Source organism: Mytilus edulis, chromosome 6 (assembly GCF_963676685.1).
Source record: "Mytilus edulis chromosome 6, xbMytEdul2.2, whole genome shotgun sequence".
NCBI classification, from domain to species: Eukaryota; Metazoa; Mollusca; class Bivalvia; order Mytilida; family Mytilidae; genus Mytilus; species Mytilus edulis.
Genome location: NC_092349.1, coordinates 33,153,577 through 33,177,749, shown reverse-complemented (window position 1 = coordinate 33,177,749; position 24,173 = coordinate 33,153,577). Strand labels below are relative to the sequence as shown.

At 30.3% G+C, this 24,173-nt stretch overlaps 2 protein-coding genes across 2 annotated transcripts in view; one reads left to right on the top strand and one right to left on the bottom strand.

The window, feature by feature from the left end:
• Nucleotides 1–14,418, bottom strand: part of LOC139527540 (tricarboxylate transport protein B, mitochondrial-like) — a 39,681-nt gene extending 25,263 nt beyond the window's left edge. Inside the window, exons 1-3 of the mRNA XM_071323046.1 lie at nt 14,201–14,418; nt 7,959–8,169; nt 6,185–6,267 (exon numbers count right to left, since the gene is read on the bottom strand). Of these exons, the coding sequence (XP_071179147.1) occupies nt 6,185–6,267; nt 7,959–8,169; nt 14,201–14,321 (415 nt within the window). The 5' untranslated portion in view covers nt 14,322–14,418. The remainder of the gene's footprint in view (nt 1–6,184; nt 6,268–7,958; nt 8,170–14,200) is intronic.
• A 64-nt stretch (nt 14,419–14,482) lies between these two features.
• Nucleotides 14,483–21,552, top strand: LOC139527539 (tektin-1-like). The gene is made up of 7 exons (XM_071323045.1): nt 14,483–14,620; nt 15,551–15,748; nt 16,531–16,696; nt 17,211–17,339; nt 17,922–18,065; nt 18,677–18,899; nt 20,641–21,552. Exons 2-7 carry the CDS (start codon nt 15,559–15,561, stop codon nt 20,995–20,997), a joined length of 1,209 nt encoding a protein of 402 aa, XP_071179146.1. The 5' UTR covers nt 14,483–14,620; nt 15,551–15,558; the 3' UTR covers nt 20,998–21,552.
• Nucleotides 21,553–24,173: the final 2,621 nt, after the last annotated feature.

The following is a 24,173-nucleotide window of genomic DNA, read 5'->3' as shown; positions in this document are numbered from 1 at the left end:
TCAAGAACAACGAGGTTGTGACGAATTATTCTATATAAAATCGTCAACAGCAGTTATACATTACTAAGATATGTTTTTATTACAACTACTGTACTACTACTTTGGATAATTGACCGCTATCCTGTACAGCATTGCAAACAATTATTATGCATAGAATATAAAAAAAAATTGTAAAAAAAAATCGTCAAACAAAATAATGTATTAGATTAGATTTATAATATATGTATATCCATTAATGATAATTGGAATTCTTTTCACAAATAATTTAGTTAGTGATTGTCAGATGAATTTAAATAAGTAAGAACGAAATGTTAAATTTAAAAAAAAAAAAATCATACATGTTGCACTGTGGTATTTTTATTCAATTAAACACTTTAAAATTGCCAAAGATTTAAAAATCGCCAGATTTAAACCCAAGTTAAAAAAAAAATCTGGTAACGTAAATCAGATGTGCAATATTTTTTTATTTGGGAAATGCAACATTTGATTTTTAAAAGTACTTTTCTTTAAACTTAATATTTTAATTTTATGCTAATTGCATAGAACCAAGGATTTGTATCTAACTATACAAATCCTTGATAGAACGTAATCGGAAATTGTTCCATTTTTATGTTGTATACACTTCCGAAATTAAAAATTTATTTTCAATAATTTATACAATTAAATTATTGTTTCTCAATTGTCATCGGTGTATTAAACTCGCTATACCCTTTCTGTTAATTCATTCGAAATGACAACATTCACAGCTGTGTACGCTTGAATATACACCTGTGTACACCTGAGGGTAAATTGCTGCAAGGTAAAGTTCAAACCAATTCTACTCAAATCGAGAAATATACAATGAATTTTATACAAAATAATATACACACTCTGTTCACACATATTTTTCATTGAAATGGTTATCAAAGTTATAACGGTAAATAAAACGTAAAATATTTTTAGTTCAATATCGGTGAAAATGTTCATAGATATTTTCTAAAAAAATCCCAACAATAATTTTTGAAATTACTTCGAAAATACATGTTCCACGCGAATGTAGGACGTGACTTTTTGTCCTACCAAATTTGTGACTTTATGTCCTGTGACTTTTTGTCCTGTGACTTTCTGTCCGTTTACCTTCCACGCAGTATGATTGGGCCAGGTATCAAGGCTAGGTATTCCCCGAAGTAGCAAAATATGTAATAAATGTTCTTCCAATACTGTCGAAGATGAGGCTCATTTTCTATTTGATTGCATAGAAATTGTATGTTAGCAAGTATTGCAAAATATAATTCTTATTTTAATCATATGAGCAGTCAAAACAAAATTATCTGGTTATTTACATATGTTGTGCTACGTTTCTGTACAGTTTTACCAAAAACAGCAAAAGCACTGTCATATCAAATACGGTTTATCTCCCTGGCTGCATTAATATTAACATCATCGGCACTATTCATGTTTCAGACCAACGAACTAAGTAACTCATTTTGTTGTGATAGCAATTGAATATAGTCTTGGTTTTTTTTGAGTCCCATTTAAGGTATTTTTAATCACTCGGCAAACTGTTGCACTTAATATTGTTATTTAGACCTATCTCGTATGATAAAGGAGCATGATCAGAAAATTCATTAAAGTCTATTACATCAAAGTTCTTGATAAAACCATAATTTTCGGGAAAAACCAGCAAGTTATCATTTACACTTTGACCCCTAGATGTACAAAAAGTATAAGATCTAAGAGAATCATTACCGAGACGACCATTCCGCGCTATAATTAGTCCTGCATTGTAACATAGTTGTATTAACTTGCGTCTGTATGATATGCGTTTATTACTTTGTCCATCGAGCATCGTTTTGAAATTATAGGAGATACATCGGGCTCAACGCAGTCGATATACTTTTCTAAATTATCTGTCTCAAGAATATCATTCAGCTCGCCAGTGCGGCTATTCATATCACCACAAATAATAACTGAACCTTTATATTTATTTAAAAAAAAAGTATTTTCTATATCATCATGAAAATCATTATCACAAATACGATTAGAATTAGACTTTTCGTGAGGTATATAAACAAAAAATATATATAAATCATCATTCAAATTAAAATATAACTTAGAAAACGTTATAAGCACAGTACCATGATCATATTCTTTTTCAATAGAAATACCTTCAAACATATTATTTTTACAAAAAACAGCAATACCTCCTTCTTCTCTTTGACCTATATATTTCTTTCCATTAACAGAAGTTACCATAGTGAAACCTTCAATATTTATCAAAATGTCTTTTTTTTAACCATGTTTATTAAGTTCAAGAAATCATTGTCATCATAACAAGACTCTAAGCCATTAATGTTCCATGATAAATATTTTAAAGTGTATGCATGTTCTCTGGGTAACCGCTAAGGTTTATATTCCTGGCCGCCAACATGAATTTTGTGACCCTGACAAAGTAGGCTCTTACGTTTTGGTCTCTAAGTTCTTTCATGAGTGGTAATAGTTCTTTCCTGCGATTTTGAACATCTGTTGGTAACTGTTCTTATATTCCAAACGAAGAATTTTTCAATGTTTTAGCGTTTTTTCGCACTAGTTCACGGTGTACATATGAAGAGAATTTGGCTTATATTACCCTGGTCTTCCCGCCTTTTCTACCAATACGATGGGCAACTGACAGCTGAATTTGATCTGAGTTTTCGAGCTTCATTGTAACTTTGCAAAAGTCAAGTATAATATCAGGACAATTCTCAACTTCAGTTTCTGGAATATTGTAAAATATCAAATTGTTCGCCATTGATTTCATTTGGACGTCCAGAAAACTTTCTTTTAGTTTGTCATTTTCCTTCTTCATATCGGACAAAGAAGATCGAAATTCATGGCCAACATTTTTAACTTCCTTACTGTTAGTTTTTAAAGATTTAGAAATGTTATTGACCTCTGTTTTAATTTCCGCTAGATCGCACTTGTGTTTGTCATAGTTATCGCTGATGTGCTGCGAACACCTTTCTACCTGTTCCATACGGTCATCGACAGATTTAGTACCCTGTTAAAGACGAACAACTTTGGCATTAATTGAAGTAACAAGGCTATCAATTTGTTCAAGTTTATCAAGTTTCTCTTGTCCATGCGTTGAAATATTTCATCCATCAATGGTGGTCTCTGTTGTGATATTTGTGACTGTGTAAAAGGCGAAACATGTTGCATACTAGGTGGTGGGTACATTCCTGTTGTAGGACTAGAGCAGACATATTGTGTGACAACGGGATATGATATCTTCAACTTTCTCCTCATTTTTAACGGAGCTTCAAAATCATTTTCCTATGACAATTGTGTCGTTCAGGTTGTTGATATCTTAATATAGCTATATATACCTTTGTAATAGCAAAAATGCGAATTTGTTTAGAAGATTTGATTTTAGAAAGAAAAATAAATCCAAATCATTAAAAAAAATGATATATTTTTTTTATAACACTGTTAATTCATCCCTCACCATATCGATCTCTCCTACTTATGATGTAGTCGGCATAGAGCACAGAAATATAAAGACTGACTGAGCAAATATTTGTCCTGATTTTTTTTCTTCTTCAGCCAACGATTAGTAAGAACTTTTGATGTTCGTAATTAAAAAAAGCAAAAACTTTGCCTTAGTAATTTCAAGATTTTATAGGGTATTATTCGCCATAAATACAAATTGTCATATTATAGCGATAGTTTCAACATTTCCAATTAGAGAGAGGTTGGCTTGCCATAAAACCAGGTTCAACCCATCATTCGTAAATTGAGAAGATTCACAATATTACTACCATGATTCACTGTAACTCCATTTACCAGTAAATTTCATTAACTTCTCTAACAACAAAAAAACCCAACACTTTCTCCCACATGGATTTTTTTTAATTCAACGAGCTAAAAAATTGCCATAGAGCAATTTCATGGATGATTCATATTGACCATTCGGTATATGTCCGTGGTCAGTGAGAATATTTTTATTTCAGAAAGGCTACATTTGAAAGGTTTATATATTTTTTATTTAATCTTTCACTACTGATTAATTGAGTAAGGATTTTTTGGAGTGATAAAACATATGTTGGTCTGAGAAACGTGAACACACAAACCTGACCATGCAACATTGAATTTCTGGTGACCAATGACCAATATCCTCACTGAGTGAAAGATACATACATGTTATTAACATAAAAAGAAAACTTTAAATGTTAAACATATAAGGATTATTACTTAAAACAAAAATTTGAGAATTGGATTTGACAGATTGTGACCTCTTTCTTGATTTCTTGATTGAGAAAAAATATTTGAGATTTTTTTTTCAAAATTTGAGAAAAATTTTCGAGTTTCATTTTAAAAATATACACCATATCTTACTCTAAAGAAAAGTCAAACACAAATATGCATTTTCCATCTCCACATGTAAAGGGGAAAAAAAAAATTTAATGCTGAAAATTACCGTTATATTTTTAGGTTCGTTCGTTCTGGTTTTTAGTGAAACCTTCGTCAATACCTGAATAAAGAACGGTATTTAAAGCCTATAAATGCACAAAAATGTAAACAGCTGAGTTGAATTTTAATATTCCTGCATGTTATATCATTTCTTTTTATTGAAATTGTATTAAAACTGTTTATTCGAGTACATTTGGGTATATTGGGGTAAAAAGTCATTTTGTGATCGTAAGCGGCTGACAAGAACGGAACAAGTTTCAATGAAAAAAGTGATTTAAAATTAAATATTTTTATAAAATAAAGTATTAATGGTGTTAAAATAACATAGAATTGCCTTAAATGATATTATTATTGGATAATATTATGTTGAAACTCTTTTTTTAGGTATATTGGGGTATATTGGGGTATGTTGGGGTATATTGGGGTAAAAAGTCACGCCGTTTTATCCATCAATGGAAATTTCAGCTTTTCGAAGAAAACATTATGGACGGCCGGAACGATCACGATCGTTGTGCATATGTACTAAACTTTATAAAAATTAAAAATATAGATAATAAAGAATTCTAAAATTCTCAGATATCAGTATAACAAGCTACGGGTATATAACTGGAAATCGTTGGGTTTGCTTTCTTACGGAGGGACAAAATAACAACAAATGGAAGTTTTTAACGACCTTGACTGGCTATACAAGGGACAAAATAACGTCATAAAATGGGCGCTTTAACGGAGAACCAGTGTACTACGTTTGGACGGGTCCATTTCATTAGTAAGGTGATCGATAAATATTACGGAGTTTTGACAGAAAAGGAAAACGAACTTATTGTTATGTGTTTTCAACAAGGGTTTCGTTCCGCTAAATAATTTGCGCAAATAAAGTTTGTCTATTTTTAGATTACAGGTAATAATTTGACACTACGCATTAACCTGTGTAGTGATTTTGATTTTACGATAAATGTATGAATGAACGATAATTTTATGAATGAATAAGAGCACCTGACCTCTTAAAGAAACACAAATTAAACATATAAAACCGTATTTATTAGGAGATAATTCAGTTAAATTTTCAATACTAAATCAACAACTGAAATGAATCCATATTTTGTTGAAACATCGTACGAACGGCGGTAAACGGAATCGCATTTATAAAAATGTACTTTTTTTCACTCGGACTTCTATGTTATTTGATAGTCAAACGGTTGACCCTTTAAATACAAAAATACATCTACAAGAACATATTCTGAAACTTCTTAAATCCACTAACTTTTTTTTAAAGTTTCAAGCTATGTATTGCATTAGAAAACATACATAGGTGTTAAAGAATGACTGACCAGGAGCCTGTTTAACAAAATACTATGGCTTGATCTGGGCGGAGTCTCTGATCTGGGTCACAAAGATGGCCATACGCGACGACATAAAAGCAATTGCTTTAAAAACATTCCTGCAATAATACTTCATCATTTACAAATGATCTATAAATTTGTTATAAAATGACAATTTCACAAACCTTACCTAAACCGCATAGTAATCTTTTGTCAGGCGTCAATACACCATCTACTGCATACCAACTTACCTAAATCACATAGTAATCTTTTGTCAGGCGTCAATACACCATCAACTGCATACCAACTTACCTAAACCACATAGTAATCTTTTGTCAGGCGTCAATACACCATCAACTGCATACCAACTTACCTAAACCACCTAGTAATCTTTTGTCAGACATCAATACACCATCAACTGCATACCAACTTACCTAAACCACATAGTAATCTTTTGTCAGGCGTCAATACACCATCTACTGCATACCAACTTTTAAATTCTTCAAAAGCACCAAATCTGAAAAAGGAAACAGTTACTTAAGCTAGACATCTGACTTAAGATTTAAAAAAAACAAGATCATAACATCAAGACATTAAAAAATGTTTTAAAAAGTCTTGAAATTAAGTTGAAATATACAACAAACTTTAAAAGATGATACCCCAATGGTAGGTGTTATTTTATATTTAGTATACAGTGAAGCTGGTGTATAACTTGAAATGATTAAAGGATGTCTAAATAATAGAAAAGATTTATTCCATAATCGTGGATAATTTATAGTTCAGGTGTATTGTTGTTCCTTTCATACTTCATAACTTGTGTACCCTATGTGGGTAGATAGACAGGAGCAAAAACATTTTTTCATGTTTTACCTTAAAAATTATCAGTTTTTGATTTCTTGAAACCTTCTGCAATTCAGACTGCAGAGCTTATGACAAAAGACTTGAAAATACTACAATATGTTTGATCTAAAAGTCATCTCTCTTTATCACTTTTTTTTTATATATCATATTTGAGCTTGTTTCTTTTCATAACTCATTTTGTTTCATGCATCAAAAATATTACATATGCACATAATTGATTATATATGTCTGTACTAAAATATATATGATCCAATTATATATTTATATTTAAACTACATTTGTACTACATTTACTAGTATTTCAAGTCATGCATTTATTGTATTCATTGATCTGAAAATAGTCATGTAAGATGTTCTCAATTAGCATAACAAATAAACTTTACAATTTAAACCTCCCAAACAATGAACAGATTTAGTACTGCTTCTTCTCCTACTACTAGCTTTATACAGGAAAGTTATTAACATTTCTTAACAGTTTACGATATTCTTTCAGACATTAATTTTACTGTTGGACGAACTGACAGTATGCTTCAATTGATTTCTATCGATTTTACTGAGAAAAAAAACCTACAAACTTTTAAATAACTACCGCAGCAAGTCTTTAATTTTCTCGTCCAAGTCAATAGGAAGTCTTTGATTTGATCGATTATGTTCAACGGAAATAGAAAACACAGTGTTTGATTGATATTTAGTGGTAATTAAATAGTCTAGATGAGCCGTTTAGGAAAAGAAGATAAAATTATTGACTATTGGAAAGACTTTTGTTAAACAAATTAACAATGTAAATAATAAAGTTCAATTGGAAACAGATATTGATTACTTGGACAAAATTTGTATTTTTCTAATGATGTGATAAAATTTCAAATATGTTTTGGAATCATCATCAATATATCTACGGAGAAACATAGCGACAATCTTTCTCTAGCAATTAATACTATAATAAAATTCTTTGCCAAGCACAGCCTGATAAGACCACAGTGATTGAAACCTGAACATTTGGTTCAAGTTTGGAAACAATAATCAAGCTTGATACTGTCTGAATTTGCCAATCAAATTACTCCATTTTTCTTATTTTCAAATGAAATTGTATCATTAAACAGAACACACCAGGTTATTTTTAAGTGAAAAATCACCATATGCAATTATAGCATATTGCAACAAATCCTTCAACAAAATTGCCTCTTAAATATGCAGCAACATATCTCTCCAAGATATACATGAGAAAGCAATTTTTTTTGGGTAAATTCTGATAATGCCAATATACAAGCTGCATTCACAAGTGCTCCTTTCTCAGACTTAAGATTCCACTATAACAACTTTGAAGACTTATATAGCTACATGTGTTTACCTAACTGCTGATTTAGGTATAGATCCATACAATAACACAGGTAAACCCCGATATAGTCCCCTAACTCCATAGTCATTAATTGTCACTTTTACACAATCGATTGGACCTTTATATCGTTTCGCCACACCCGCTCGTTCATCTAACTGTAATTGTGTTTTGACATATTCTGTTGGGAATGTTATACAGATTTCTAAACCACCAGTAACTCCACCTGAAAAACAGAAGTAAATATGATCTTAACTAGAAAATCATAAAAAAAAAAATGGGGATCTGTTACTTATAAAAATAATTCACATGCAAGATTAATATATTTTGTTAAGGTTAATTATAAATATATGGCTAAAAACTTCTGGTGTGTGATTTTCACACTGTGTTAGGGGCCTTTTGTTTTTGCTCTTTAATCGGGTTGTTGTCTCTTTGACATATTCCCCATTTCCATTTTCAATTTTATCGTCATGATCTTTGTGCTTTGTCTGCAAGCACAGAAATTATTTAATCAGGCTAAAGTAAAGAAAATATTTTCCCGAAATGTATTAAATTTTGTATTTCACAATTAAATCCTGAAAAAAATATTGACTATTTTGTGGATTTGAGAAAGATTGAGGTCTAAATCAAAATCAATAGAATTTTTAATACTTTGCTCTTATAATTGACTTTCAAAATATAAAAAGAGAAACTGGGGTCATCATGGTCATGGGCCGCCACTAGGTTCTTGCTACAAAAGAAAATAGGTAAAATCCTATATAACTCTTCTTTACAAGATTAATTCCTCTGAGAAATATTTTCACTTATACAAGTTAAGGTGGTACCCAACACTTGCCCTAAAATTAATTTGGCTCCTTTAATTTTCATAAAATTTTGTCAAAGTACTTACTTTGACCTACTTTGACCCTTTAACATAAATATAAAAATTTCAAAAATTTTTAACCAACCGTTTTGTCAGAAAAATTACACTGGTTATATATATATAGCAGTTTGACAAACACCAATTTTGATCATTGAGAAGCTTAATATTCCTTTTACAACACAACGTAATTAAAACGTTTAGCTGACTTTACAGAGTTATCTCCCTGTAGTGTTAGGTACCACCTTAACTGAATTTCTTAATCAAACAAAAACTATTCCGTATTGGTTAAAAAAGTTGTCTTATTGGCACTCAAACCACATCTACTTATATCTAGTTAAAATGTATTATAAAATGCATTTCAGAGTTTCAGAATTTCAATGAAAAGTCTTACAAATGAATTGTATTCCTGTTTCAAAATTTCTGTGTATACTTCATTATAAAGACAGCTAGACCCATTATTTTCTGCAATTTCAAAATCCAAAATTGTAGAAAAGAACTAGCTTACCCATATGTGTAGTCAAATATTGTCTTTTTATTATCTTTTAAAACTTTTTAAGTGTCCTCATTTTATCAGTATAATAACCATGTAAATAGCAATTTTATCAGAGTAGTCATTTTATGCAATGCTATTTACTCTTTTAACAAAAGAAACATCACTATATTTGCAGTAGGTAGTGGATTATGATGGCTGAGAAAGCAAACATTTTAATTGAGTAAATTGATTTATCTGATAGAAACTAAACAAAGAGCAAGTCAAAATGAAAAGTTACTACAATGTAGTTTAGCAAAGAAATGCTTGTCTACGGGTTGCTAATGAAAATGTTCGTTTACTTTGTCTGACCAAGAAGTGTATGTCAGTTTGAGGTCACTTGAGTTTTAGTTCCTAAATATTGATTGATTGGTGTTAAACATCACTAAGAAAACTATTGACTATTTTGTGATGGTTAGTTTTTATTGGTGGAGGAAGCTAGAGTGCCCAGAGCATGCAGAGAGAACCACTGACATTCAGAAGGAAAATAGCTAGCTGACAATCATAGTAATTAAGATTAGGGTTGAACGTACCTGTCACGTTCTGAATTTGAAGTCTGACAGGCTACATTCCGGTAGTGATACATAAGTTGACCTACTTAGATGGTCCCAAGATTCAACATTTTTGTTTCAATTAAATAATAGCACCACATTGATAATACTTTCTTTTTCAAAATCTATTCAAATAACATCTTGGTATAAAAAGTATTACCATGACGTTATAAAACCTCTGAAGAATACTTGTTTGGTATATATTAACTGTGTATTACTCATAATTTGCTGGGTACTCCTTTTTTTCAAGGATTTTTCCTTTAAAAATTTTGCTTTACTGCTTTACAATTTGTTATTAATGTAGGAAAAATAATTCACTTTGTGTAGTTTTAAAAAAAAACTTGATTTATCTGCATTGTTAATCATATTCATAAAACTAAAAGAAGTACTTCATTTTTTGTGATAAACAATAGCCATAAAGGTTAAAATGTGCATCATTATGAACAGGTTAAAATTTGCATTATTATAAAACAGTCAAAAATTTGCATTATTATAAAACAATGAATGCAAACTTCAATATAAATATTTCATTACACATGATACAAATTATTTATGAAATTTAATTTTTTATGTTTTTTGATAAATTCCATTTTTTTTTTAACAATTTAATTATATTAAAAAAATATAACTTTCAAAATGTTCACCAAAATTGAACATTTTGACTTCAGCCCTGCATAATTTTCTAATCCTAATTTTTATTGATTCCAATACAGACAATATCATGACAGTAGAAAAATTTCAACATTCAGTCTGATAAAGGTCAACATGTTCAAAATATATAGGACACATTCATATAGATGATATACACGTATAGTCATGATAATTTAGAACTTACATTGTTTAAACAAAACCTGAACTTATAAAGATTATTTATACATACTACATATTATCATATATATAGAGATATGGAGTTAGGTCAACTAGACTAACAGTAACCCAATGACCTAAAGATATTTTATAAAGTCTTTAACAAAATAAAGATGTCTATGTAATTACATGTATGTTAATATTTTACAACGGGTCAGGTTCTAAATTGATCATAGTTAAGATAAGAGTAAAACATCATTTGTGTATGCATGACCAACATGACCAAACTTTTCATTCTTTTTCTGATTCAAGCAAAGTTGCAACAACAGCATTCCCATGTCAGTTCCAGGAATCTGCAATTTAAGGACACAGAAAACCACAATACACTAAAAAAAATACATGTCTAATGACAGAAATGTTGAACTTTGGGATTTGAATAAGTAGCATATCATTCAATTAAAATTCAGATTAATGATGACCCTTAAATGATGAAGAATTACATAAAAGAATTAAAAAAAACCCATAAAGTTAACCGATAACTTAACACATTATCATGATTATCCCATGTCAATTCCTTAAATAAAAAAATCAACTTAAATCTCAAGTGACCAAGAATTACAAAACAGACACAGGAAATCAAAGTCATTGGATTATATTACAAATGTTATCTAGTGTCAATGGAGTAAATCAAAGAGTTCCCAAGACATTGTCAGCAGTAATTACAAGACACGAAAACTGGCTGTATATTAGCTTATAGCAGGGCAATCAATAAAGCACACTTAGAGGTTTAGAAACTGCTCATTTAGACACATTCCATAAATCTGCTGGTATTAGATCAAACTTGCAAAGCTTTTATTGATCCTCCCCGAGGAAAATGCTATATTCTCACAAAAATCACATTTTACGCAATGTATAATTTTTTTAAAAACAATTTCATATTATGTTTTTCTTGGGTTTAAACAATTTTGGTCATCAAGATAATGTAGTGTTGCATGATTTTACATTTCAAATCTTTAAGGTTAGGTTAATTTAGCCAGTAAGTTTTCCAGACTTAAACTAAAGGATTGATTCAAGATTAGCATATAATATATCAGATATTATCAGATAGACATACATCTGATATTATATTATAAACAATACAAGTACAGGCAATATGAAAGGATGCATACATGACATATGTAAATGTGTGTCATTGATTTGAAAGGAAACTTAATTGATCTTTGAAAGTTAATCAATATTTCTTATTTATAACATATTTATCTGTAAAACATGTAAAATATATTTTAACATTCACTGGACGAAAGAGACTTTTGCGCTCACTGCATTGTCTCTTATCATGCTAGTTGTGGGTTATCACTTGGGTTCATTTTCTAGAACTAAAAATATATAGATCTATAGAATTATACATTTAAAAAAGAAAATGGAAAGTGTCTAAATTTGATCATTTATGTAGCATGTGTAGTCAATGGTAGTACGTCAGACTCACTGTCATACTGTTCCTTTAAAATAATAACTCACATTGACTTAAATTTATTAGTCATGTTAGTGTGACCATGATGACTATGAGTACTTTAAATTATCAGACTTTACTCAAAGACATTTGTAAAAAAAAATATTTTAAAAATCAATTTTGCAGTAAATTCAATTTATGCACTACAAGCACTATAAGGAAATAGAAAACAAGTTTATTACATCTCAGATCTGTGTACAACACATAAATTTCTTAAGTTAAAGGTTAACTTAAATAACTTGGATGTTATGGATGTGCGACTTTAAAATTTAACCTTCATTAAAGATCAAAACATTCTTTGAGAGTGCAATTAGTTCAAAATTTTTATTTTAATTTCAAAATTCTTCCTATTTCACCAGAAATTATATTTTTTCTCATTTGATTTCAAGTTTGATATTATATCATCATGATCATGATCATCTTATATTATTGTATTTACAAGGCCTAAATAAATACTGGTATGACATATTGTGGAATACCATGAAACTATATTCCTTGAAATGCAGTTATATACATTCTATTTATATATATATCTATTGAATTTGGAAATAAACATTTCAGACTGTATTGTCCTCAGATAGGTCAAATTACTGTTTCTTTTGTACATTTAACAATAATACATGTAGTTCAGGATTTAAATAATAATCAAAATCCCTTCCTGGTAAAATATTTAAATGACTGTTATTTAAATCTTTCAGTACAACCTAATTTGTCATTTCTATAATCAAAACAAACAAGAGATCAATGTATTTTTCAACACCGTTTAATAATACCATCCTACTAAATAATAAACAATATGAATAAGGAAGTAGATAAGCAATAGACATAATATATTTATTATCCTCTTCCGATATTAGCACAACTGCTATATTATAATAAGTATCATTGATTTTCCAATGATTAAGTTAATTAAAATCAACGTTAACACAGATCTATAAAAAGAAATGGTAACTGACTGAAAAAATTATAAGATTCAAAAGTTGATATTGATTAAAGTAATCTAGTTGAGTTTCTTTTATCTTTTTACAATTCACGCATACAGTTGTTGATTTGTTTTGTCGGTGTGTTTTGTTTGATATGTTTTTTAAGTTGTTGGTTTTTTTGGGGGGAGGGGGTGGGGTCAAACTACAAAATATAATTGTAAGTCCAATTCCCAAAAATGTGTTTCTTCTTAGCAATATAATAAATACCAATTGAGTGTAAAGACAGCAGTATAACAAAATGATTAAATATGTTTATGGAGTCTATAGATATGATAGAGGTTCTTTTTGGAATATTACATTTACAAGCATCAATTAATTTGTTTTCTTCTCATCATGCTCATGATTATAAAACTAAAAAGTCATAACAGGAATCAAAAAAATAATAAGAAAATTTGTAAATTTGTTTTGAAAAAGATATTTCAACTTGCATCAGGCATGTCAGGTAGATGGTAAAAAAAAATACACATTTTTTTAAAACAACCACAATTGATATTAATCGTAAAATTCATTGCATTTACTACATTGTACAAGTTATTTACATAATAATTTTATCCCTTTTAATTCATATAGGGGCCAGTCAACTCTAAATATGAACTGGATCCATTTGGGGTTGGAATCACATGAAACTGGAATTTTCTTGTTAGTTTTATGACAATAATAAAAAAAAAAAACACACCATTAGAACAATAATATCTGGAAATCAAGTCTATTTTGTTATCAATTCTATGTGCATATTCTTGCAAAAAACCACACACAGTGATATTGAAACATTATAAGGAGATAAATGATATAACATTTTTCTAGGTCAAAGTTCAACTTATTAACTTTACTTTATCTATCTTCTACTTGTAGGTCCAAGTTACATTATCTATAAAACGTGGGTCAATGTGACTCAAAGTGTCTTTAAGATAGGACAAATAATCAATTACAACGTGTCGTCTGTTTGTTCTTCATTCTGATGACACTCACAAAAATGTAAACAAATGGCATACTATACTATCATCAAACGACTCACCTGCAAAAATAGCTTTCAAACTATTTCCTGTAGAACGCTGCGGTGCTCCTTGTGCTGAAGCTACCATGTGTGGACACGGGCGGTAAAAGGGAGACCTAAATTGTGGCCTGTCATTATCCATTTTTCAAATTGAGCGGTTTTTTACCATACGATATCGTTCGACTTCTAGCTTATCGACTGACTTGTCAGGTTACCGGAAGTGGAAATCTGTGACCTTGATGTGCAAAGGTGAAGGTGTGTGTCTCATACATCCAATCAAAAAGTTCGAGACAATATCCAATCACAGACAATAATGCATTTTGCGTTAGCAACGTTTGTTGCTAAGTCCACCATCACATTTGTGTGCAGTGTTGTCAAGTGAGAAAAATACATAGACTTTTTAGGCAGAAACTGTTTATTTATTATTTCATCACTGAAAAGGTAGGTCTTTGTAAAATATGTGATTAGATAAATGTATTGATATACTATAAAATAATCCACCTTTGCTAAATTAAAAGTAAAAGAAGAAATAATTTAATTGACACTTTTTTCAACCTGGGTCCTATGGATGATGCTGAATACTGTTCTTTGTAAACATGTACATCTGAATCAATTCTACCCTAGCCTAGCCTTTCGAACTGTAGCTGTAATGGTCCTTATGATATTATTTTAACAGATTGGGGATCTATATGAAAGAAGTGAGTCCATACCAATTAACATTGGCAACAAATTAACAAATACATTTATACATACCAGACAATTCCTTGAATATTGTTACATTACCAATCTCATGCTGTTTTTTAAAATTAATAATGAGTATCACCGGTTGATCCAAGGTCCATCAGTGTAAACAGTGTCATCAAAAAATTGTTTCTTTGCATTGTGATGTGCGTTATAACCTTAACATCAATGTGTCTGTGATGTTGCAATTTTACAGGAAAGTGCAGGAATTCACAATGAAAATACATGTATGGATAACTAGTTAAGTAGAGAATTTTGGGTCCTCTATGCTGGCCTTCAACTTTATACTTGTTTGGATTTATAACTATTTTGATCTGAGCGATACTGATGAGTCTTATGTAGACATTACACGTGTTTGGCATATTAAATTATAATCCTGGTACCTTTGATAACTATTCAAACCTCTTAACCAGTGGGCTGTTGAATGCATGACTGTGAATCCAATACAAAATGTACCATGATAGTTTTTTTCAGAGATAAAGGGTTTACCCTTATTCAAGTTATTGATGTGTGTATGTACATTGTACCTAAAACAAATCTATTTCCCTCTTCATAATCCAATAAACTTAATGTATGAAAACAAATGGAAAGGACTTAAAAAAATAACATCATAAATTCTTTCAACTTCAGAAAGCAGAATGGCTAAAGTAGTCACAGGACCAACAAGGTTTACACACCCAGAATGGACAACATCAAACCTGACTAAATATGCCAATGCAGAGGTTGAGCGTGCTGCTGCAGAGAGATTGGTTGATGAATCCAAACGTCTGGCTGATGAGACTGAAAAAACTACAGAAAAAACACAGAGAGATGTCAACAAAAAATTGGGTAATATTTGCTTATTGACTGGTTTATACAATACATTGTATGTACAATAAATGTCATTTTGCTATGATCATGATGATTGTATACGTACATTTGTACAATAAATGTCATTTTGCTATGATCATGATGATTAAGGTTTTTACCTGTAAAATTAGAAGGGAAGTTATTGTTGCATGTAGTTAATTTAATCTATTGATTGTGGTAATTTTTATTCTTAATTGGATTAAATTAAGTACAGATGTATATCACACTTATACATACATGTTTTAATTGGCATGATGTTAATTGGATTATTTTTAATGATGGATGATTTTTTTTCTCAAATGAAAATTTAATTTAATTTATTAAACTATACAGGTTTTTGTTGTTGCATATACAATCTTCCTACATGTATATATATACTTTTGAAATCCACAATTTTACTTTGATTATGATATATGTTTGTTTTTTTTAAATTGAAAAAAAGTCATAGGAACAAAATAGGTTAATCACTTAACTCGCATTCATATTTGTTGAGGAGCCAGCTGAAGGACGACTCCAGGTGTGGGAGTTTCTTGCTACATTGAAGACTCATTGGTGGCCATCGGCTGTTGTCTTCTCTATGGTTGGGTTGTTGTCACTTTGACATATTCCCCATAATTACCATTCTCAATTTTAATGCTCAAAACTGAAATTATATATTTACATGTACAAAGCAGGGAAACATTTGTTGTCGCATTGGCACTGACATACCTCTTTTTTTTGTATCTACAAATTATGACTATATTATCTATATAATTTTTTAGAACAAAGACTGGATGATATAAAATATTGGAAGAAAGAATTGGACGATAAACTGAATGGTTTAGCAATTGAAATTGACAATCTTGAAGCATTTAAAACCAGAGTGGAGAAGGCACTAGAAGCCACAGCTGAACCTTTACATATAGCTAGACAGTGTCTTGCTAACAGGTAGAACTTCCTAATACCAAATATCCTTAAGCATTGTAAAGAGGGCAAACAATACTGACTTTTTTTTCACTCAAAAATCTTACAATTAAGATTGATTATAATTTTAACTGAAATGTTCGTAATAACAAATATGTTTAGTTTTAAGATTTTCTCCTCAGAATGGTACAAGGTTGCTATTATTTTTTTCATTTTAGAAAAAAATATCCTTATGAATGCAAGACCATTTCCCTAAAAGATATTTCACATCTACCATTTTATATCCTGTTAGGAGTAATATGTCCTTAAAATTTCACATTACTCGCAAAATAATGTTTACACATTTTTGAGTGTTCAGGCTGTAAGACACTTGACATGATTTGAATATTGTTTGTAAAAAATATTTAAATAATGATAATTGTACTTCACACTGCAAAAGTAAGAAAAAATATAAATTTCTTATCTCTCTACAAATCACTTTTTAATACATATATATATATCAACTCTTGGAATTTATAGTTTAATGATTTTTTTCCAGGGAAAAAAGAACTGATATAGATTTAGTCCATGATGATGTCCAGAAACAACTGATTAAAGAAGTAGAAACTATTGAAGGTGTCCAGGCTCTGTTGAAGAGAACATTAGAACAGTCCATTGAACAAATTAGGTAAATTTCTGACTTTTGTTGAAATATGAATTGTAGTGACATTGTTTTTCAGGAATTAAGCTTGAAATGGAAATTGGAAATTGTATTAGTCATTTATATAGAGCAGGTTCTGCCTGATTTTATAAATTAACTTGAAAAAAAATTTCAAGTTAAATACCACTTAATTATTTTGTTTTTACTTCACAACATTAAACATACGACTGGCATTCACTTATAAGGGGGACTTATCCCGGATTAAGGAGCATGTTATTTCTCGTGTCCATCTAGACTTTGTTTCCTGTTTTTACACTAAATTATTTGACTTTCAAATGTCACACTTAAAAAAAAATCAGCCAATAATGTGTCACGCTTAGACACCAATGAGACCCACTTACATACATGAATAAAGGAAGCGTTACCAACATGAAATTTAGGAGACCTGTGGACAAGTGATTTTTTTTTTAATATATTTGAAAAACCAGATGTCAGATTTTTTAGAAAATAAACTATGTATGAAGTAATCAAATCCTTATTAATTTAAACAAAATTTAAAAAAAAAAAAAAAGCAAATGGGAGATAACTCAATTTTTTTTTCTATTTCAGATTAAACAAAAAAGCCAAATATCAACTGGAAAAGGATTTGAAAGATAAATTTGAAGCAGTAAATATTGATGAATATTGTGCTGAACTAAGGAACAACTCTGCTGGTCTTGGATTCACACAGGGAGCTGCTAAAATTGAGGCAAAGTATGTCATTCACTTATTCAATTGTAAATTTATTTTTTCATTGTTTTTGTAAAACCAAGATAATGGTAATATTTGACATTGTTATTATTATTATTATGTAATATAAGCTGTGCTGTCAGTATACATATGTAACTCGGTTAATCTATTCACACTGCATCAACAGATGTAATTAATTGAGTGTGACTTATTGTTAATTTATTCAGATATTGACTATCAATAAAACATATGTCATAGACTGCATTGTTCTATATATAAAACCACGAACATTTAGTCTGAAACAATCATAGTTTGTATATGAATATTTGGAGGGACTAGTTTTTTTTTATGCCAACAGAAATAGTGAATTCATAAGTTAAAAATCAGCATATTTGTTTAAGAATAGATGCGTGTATTTCATTGACCAACTACATGTAACAAATTGACAGACACCCATGAACATCTAATGATTATACATGTAGTAGGACATTGGTTGAAAATTAAAGGGCTTTTATGGATTTACTTTCTTATACCAGGAACATTCAAACCTAAATATTTGAAAGCCAGAAATGTGAAAATACATGTACTTATTAACAACAAGTTTTTATATCATAATATTTTTTCTTTTATTTCAGTTCTGTGTGCCCTGAAGATTGGCAAGACTATTCTGATGCTAACATCAACAAGGCAGAACGTGAGCGCCAGAGTTCTGTTGACCTGAGATCATTGATTGACGGAATCCTACAACAGACAGCTAATGATATGAGAAAACAATGCAGTGAGGTCAACTTTTCCTTCCAGAAACGTATCAATGAGACAAAAGATTCCAAGAGCAAAATGGAAGATCATCTTAATAAGGTAGGTGTAATGAATGTTGCTAGTAATTTGTTGTTTGCTCAAAATTGGAGTCTATTACATGTATCAAGAATGAATTACAAAAAGCATATATTTTAAGAAACTGGTACAACTGTCATTTTTGTCGAGCCTGCAACTTCTGTTGCAGAAAGCTCGACATAGGGATAGTGATCCGGCGGCAGCTACGGCGGCGGCGGTGTTAGCTCACTTCTTAAAACCTATATATTTTAGAAGGTGGAAGACCTGGATGCTTCATATTTTGTATATAGATGCCTCATGTTACGAAGTTTCCGTCAGTTACATGTCCATTGTCCTTGACCTCATTTTCATGGTTCAGTGCCCACTTGAAAAAAAAGTTCAGATTTTTTGTAATGTTAAATTCTCTCTTTCTATAAGTAATAGGATAACTATATTTAGTATGTGCGTACCTTGCAAGGTCCTCATGCCCGTCAGACAGTTTTCACTTGACCTCGACCTCATTTCATGGATCAGTGAACAAGGTTAAGTTTTGGTGGTCAAGTCCATATCTCAGATACTATAAGCAATAGGTCTAGTATATTCGGTGTATGGAAGGACTGTAAGGTGTACATGTCCAACTTGCAGGTGTCATCTGACCTTGACCTCATTTTCATGGTTCAGTGGTTATAGTTAAGTTTTTGTGTTTTGGTCTGTTTTTCTCATACCTTTATGCAATAGGTTTACTATATTTGTTGTATGGAATGATTGTAAGGTGTACATGTCTAGCGGGCAGATGTCATCTGACCTTGACCTCGTTTTCATGGTTCAGTGGTCAAAGTTAAGTTTTTGAGTTTTGGTCTTTTTATCTAATACTATATGTCATAGGTCAACTATATTTGGTGTATGGAAATATTTTATGATCTATATGTCAGTCGTGCAGGTTTTGTTTGACCTTGACCTGGTTTTTACGGTTCATTGCTCAGTGTTAGGTTTTTGTGCTTGGTCTATTTTCTTAAACTATAAGCAATATGTCAACTATAGTTGTTGTATAAAAGCAGTTTTAGCTGTACATGTCTGCCTGGCATATGGTTCATCTGACCTTCACCTCATTTTCATGGTTCATTGATCAATGTTTAGTTTTCTTGGTTAATGTTAAGTTTATGTGACAGTCAATAAAGCTTTATATTTAGAAGTATCAACATAATCAATGATTAGTAAAGAAGGCGAGACATTTCAGTGTGTGCACTCTTGTTACCTTTATATGTTGTTCTTTTTACATGACTTTATTATTCCTTTAGTATATTCGATGACAGTTATGTTTTTGTGAGTTCCAAGATTTATCATATGAGTTGGGTGTGGGGTGTTAAAATGATTTTTAGCAAGATACCTTGAGTAATTATACAGAAAATTATCTTTTATAAAATTGAGAAAGGAAATGGGGAATGTGTCAAATGAAAGGGTCAAATAAAAAAAGTTTTTTGGATCTGCCAACCCTTATTGCCTGCATTTATTTCTGGATCAGCCCTATACATATATAAACATGAACAATAAATAAAATTTAAATAAAACACACAAGTTAACAAAAGAAGACATAACATCAGGAAAGAGCAAAACAGATCTAAACTGGGTAGAAAAGTAGACCTATGCTTGTTGGAAAGCCTAATATAGCACTTTTAATGAATGGTTTCTACATGTATCTGACATATAAAAATATTGAAAATACACTATTAATTATTAACAAATGCTAAAATTTATTGTTTTACTAATCTGTTCTCTTTTCTTCTAGGTACTTGGTCAAATCAAAGAAATTGAAGAAAACATTTCACGACTACAGAAAGCTATTGGTGATAAGGAACAACCAATGAAATTAGCTCAGACACGTCTGGATACCAGAACCAACAGACCAAATGTTGAACTCTGCAGGGATCCTGTTCAATATAAATTGATTGAAGAAGTTGGACAAATTGAAAATTCAGTCCTCAATCTTCAAGGCAGACTAGCCCAGACCGAAGATTCACTTAAAGGACTTATTCGTAATGAACTCGCTTTAGAAGAAGACATTGCTATCAAATCTAACACATTATTCATCGATGATGTAGAATGCATGGGAATGAGAAAAAGCATAAATATCCAGAATTTCTGAAGCAGTCAAACTTAAAAATAAAAACAATGTAAAATAAGATATTTATGATATGTGGATGGCGAAGTTGCAATCTATATATGCTTTATAAAAGAACTAAATCTATTAAGGACAGTTTGAATTATAATGGAGATTTAAATGAGAAAATACCCTTTGAACAGTATTTAGATTACATTTTGGTGAAATTCTTTACGAGTAGAACTCTTTTTTAAAAACTTTTACAGCTTTATAGATATTTGATAAGAACTTACTGCATACATATGCTGGTCATTGAATTTTTTTGATAATATATACTTCTTGACTCATTATTATTAACTAGTAATATTGTGAAATTCTGATTTCATAATTAACCCCAGAAGCTTGGACACTTTCTGCACTGCCTATTGAAAAGGGAAGAAGTCTATGATAATTTTAAGATTTTTTTGGTTATTTAATATACAAAGTTGTTTTGTCTTTATTTTTGTAACTTATTGAACACATTTAACTTGTGACAGCAGCTTTTGTAATTTTTAAATAAGTATTAATATATATGAACCAATAAAATATAAGATGTACAAATTCTTTTTTTTTTTTTTTTTTATTATTATTATTACAAATCATTTTTAAAGCAATTATAGAACACTACAATTACTCTAAGTGCTTTACATGTTGAAAGATACGACAAATTTGCACATACATATCAGAAACTACTAGTTAAAAAAATCGCTTAAAAGCATACAACATCAAATCAACTATAAAAAGTTAAGACTTTATAAAATGAGATGTCAGTTATAGATCATTGAGACATTGCTAAGATTTCTGTAAGTTTAAAAAAAAATCCAGACTAATGTTCAAGAGGACATGCATTTAAAAAAGTGTGAAACGACATATAAACGAACCAGTATTGGGATATTATAATGCTTTCCAGCAAACTCATGGAAGTAATTCATAAAATTAAAATCTATCCAGTTTAGGAGTTGTGGATACAAAATAGATTCTTTAAAATTAAGCACCGGCAAAATCAGTGTTTGTTTATTAAAGGGCAGCCCTTAAAACAAATTTGGATAAAAAACTAAACAGGATATAGACTCAAATCATCAAATCATAGTTTAAACATATTTATTTATAGTGGATTGGGAAACAAGTTTTGCAACTTATATTAATTAGTCCCTTTCCACTTTGCGGGTGCGAGTGCTGCCTTGTAGCAGCATTAGCCTACTCTTTTTCGAAAGCTACAAGGGTGTCTTTAACCTGCAAGAGATATGGCTCTTTCTTAACACGGTAAGTCTTCCGACGGACTATCATCATTTCCTCAAGACCATACTCGCAGATGGTGTCAAAAGGAGAGCCGAAAATTGAGTTCCTGAAATGTTTAATTATGGGTCTAAGGAGAAGAAGCAGGTAGTGTTGTGTCTTCGTGTGGACTATAGTGTCAGAATATGAATGATAAAGTCTGTATCCTGCAAAAGATAAAAAAACAAAAATCTTGGGTATGAAAAAAAAATGTGCAAAAAACATCTTCTAAGTTTGATAATGTGAACATTTCACACAATTTTGTCAAGAAAACACCTCTAGCCAATGTAGTATAAAGAAACAAACAGCAATACACACAGTGAAACTCAGTTTTAAAGAAGTTTTGAGTCCAATGTCAGAATAGGAAACGAAAGAAACTAAGCAAAATGAGAATGATTCATAAATTAACTACATGAACATTTTTAATATAAGTTATCCAAGACCCAATAAAAAATAAGACATTTAAAAAATGACAAATAAATTTATATAGGCAAACAGAAGCATTATGCAAGTAAGTGACCACAAGTTTTCTCGTTAAATTATTTTACTACAAATTCTAGTCAACATGGTCTTTAATAGCTTACTGTATTGTCACTTGTTGGTTTTGCTCATTGTTGGAGGCCACCTGTATTGTTCATATTCTTGTCCATGGTTATTAAGCGAAAAGTTGTCTCATTGACAAAAATACCTATATCTCCTTGGTTTTCAGGTTTTCAGCTAGATACTTTCTATAACCAGGAAGTAAATAATACATATTACATGGGTTTAATATTTTATTTCCAACAATGATCACATTCATTAAATATATTTACATTGTAAATAAACTTGCTCAGATGCATATATTAGTATAAACTGCAGTTGAACTTTTAATATCAATAAGTACATGAAATCTGAACTTTTTTTAACATCAAAGCCTTGATAGTAAACATTGACCAAACTTCTTTTTGCTTATCGTGCTTATTATGTAAAATTACTTGCAGTTTTTATGATTTCCAATGAAGATGACAAGAAATTTAACAAATGAATACTATAAATTCAGAAATTATTGTGAGCATTTATTATCTTGAATTTGCAATCACCAACAAAAATTTGAAACAAATTATTTAATGAGATTACAGGAAAATCTGCATACATAAATAACTAGGTATCACTGTCAGATATCCTTATTCAAGTTCTTATGATTGTCATTCTCACCATATCACATTATCTGCATTAATAACGAGAATGTGTACTTTGAAATAGGATGCCCATCCCACACTATCATTTTCTATGTTTAGTGGACCTTAAGATTGGAGTAAAAACTCTAATTTGGCATTCAAACTTAAAAGGTCATATCATAAGGAACATTTGTACTAACTTTCAAATTAATTAGACTTCAACTTCTTCAAAAAAACTACCTTGACCAAAAACTTTAACCTAAAGCAGGACAGAAGAACGGACGCACAGACTGAAAAACAGAACTTGGGGTATAAAAACCTAACAATAATTTCTGAATTATCAGTAATAAATTTAACAATAGAATATATACAGTAACAAACAATTCTAATCATTTTTATAAATAGCAATACCTGTAAAATATACATAGTTTCACTATTATTCTGGAGTACCTTTTTTCACTGAAATTGCATTAGCCATATGTATATTGCATTAGCAAGAAATATTAGTGAAATCTAAGCATATGGCTTTGCATGCTTTAACTATATACTGTATACTGATGTTGTAAAATGGTAAAGGAGGCCAAAAAAGAAAAAAATATTGATCTTCGACCTAACCAACAGATGAATATGGAAACAGACGGCAGTGATTCAACAATCCATTTTGCATCTTTAATACTCAAACTACTTAAAAAAAGCAGATTTGATTTTAACAACCCTTCCTTTTCAAATAATAAAAATTTCCAATTAATT

Excerpts from the sequence above, each read along its gene's own strand:
- LOC139527539 (XM_071323045.1), top strand. The coding sequence starts at position 15,559 with ATGGCTAAAGTAGTCACAGGACCAACAAGGTTTACACACCCAGAATGG. Across the intron at positions 15,749-16,530 it reads AGATGTCAACAAAAAATTGG|AACAAAGACTGGATGATATA; the intron begins GTAATATTTGCT and ends ATAATTTTTTAG. Across the intron at positions 16,697-17,210 it reads AGACAGTGTCTTGCTAACAG|GGAAAAAAGAACTGATATAG; the intron begins GTAGAACTTCCT and ends ATTTTTTTCCAG.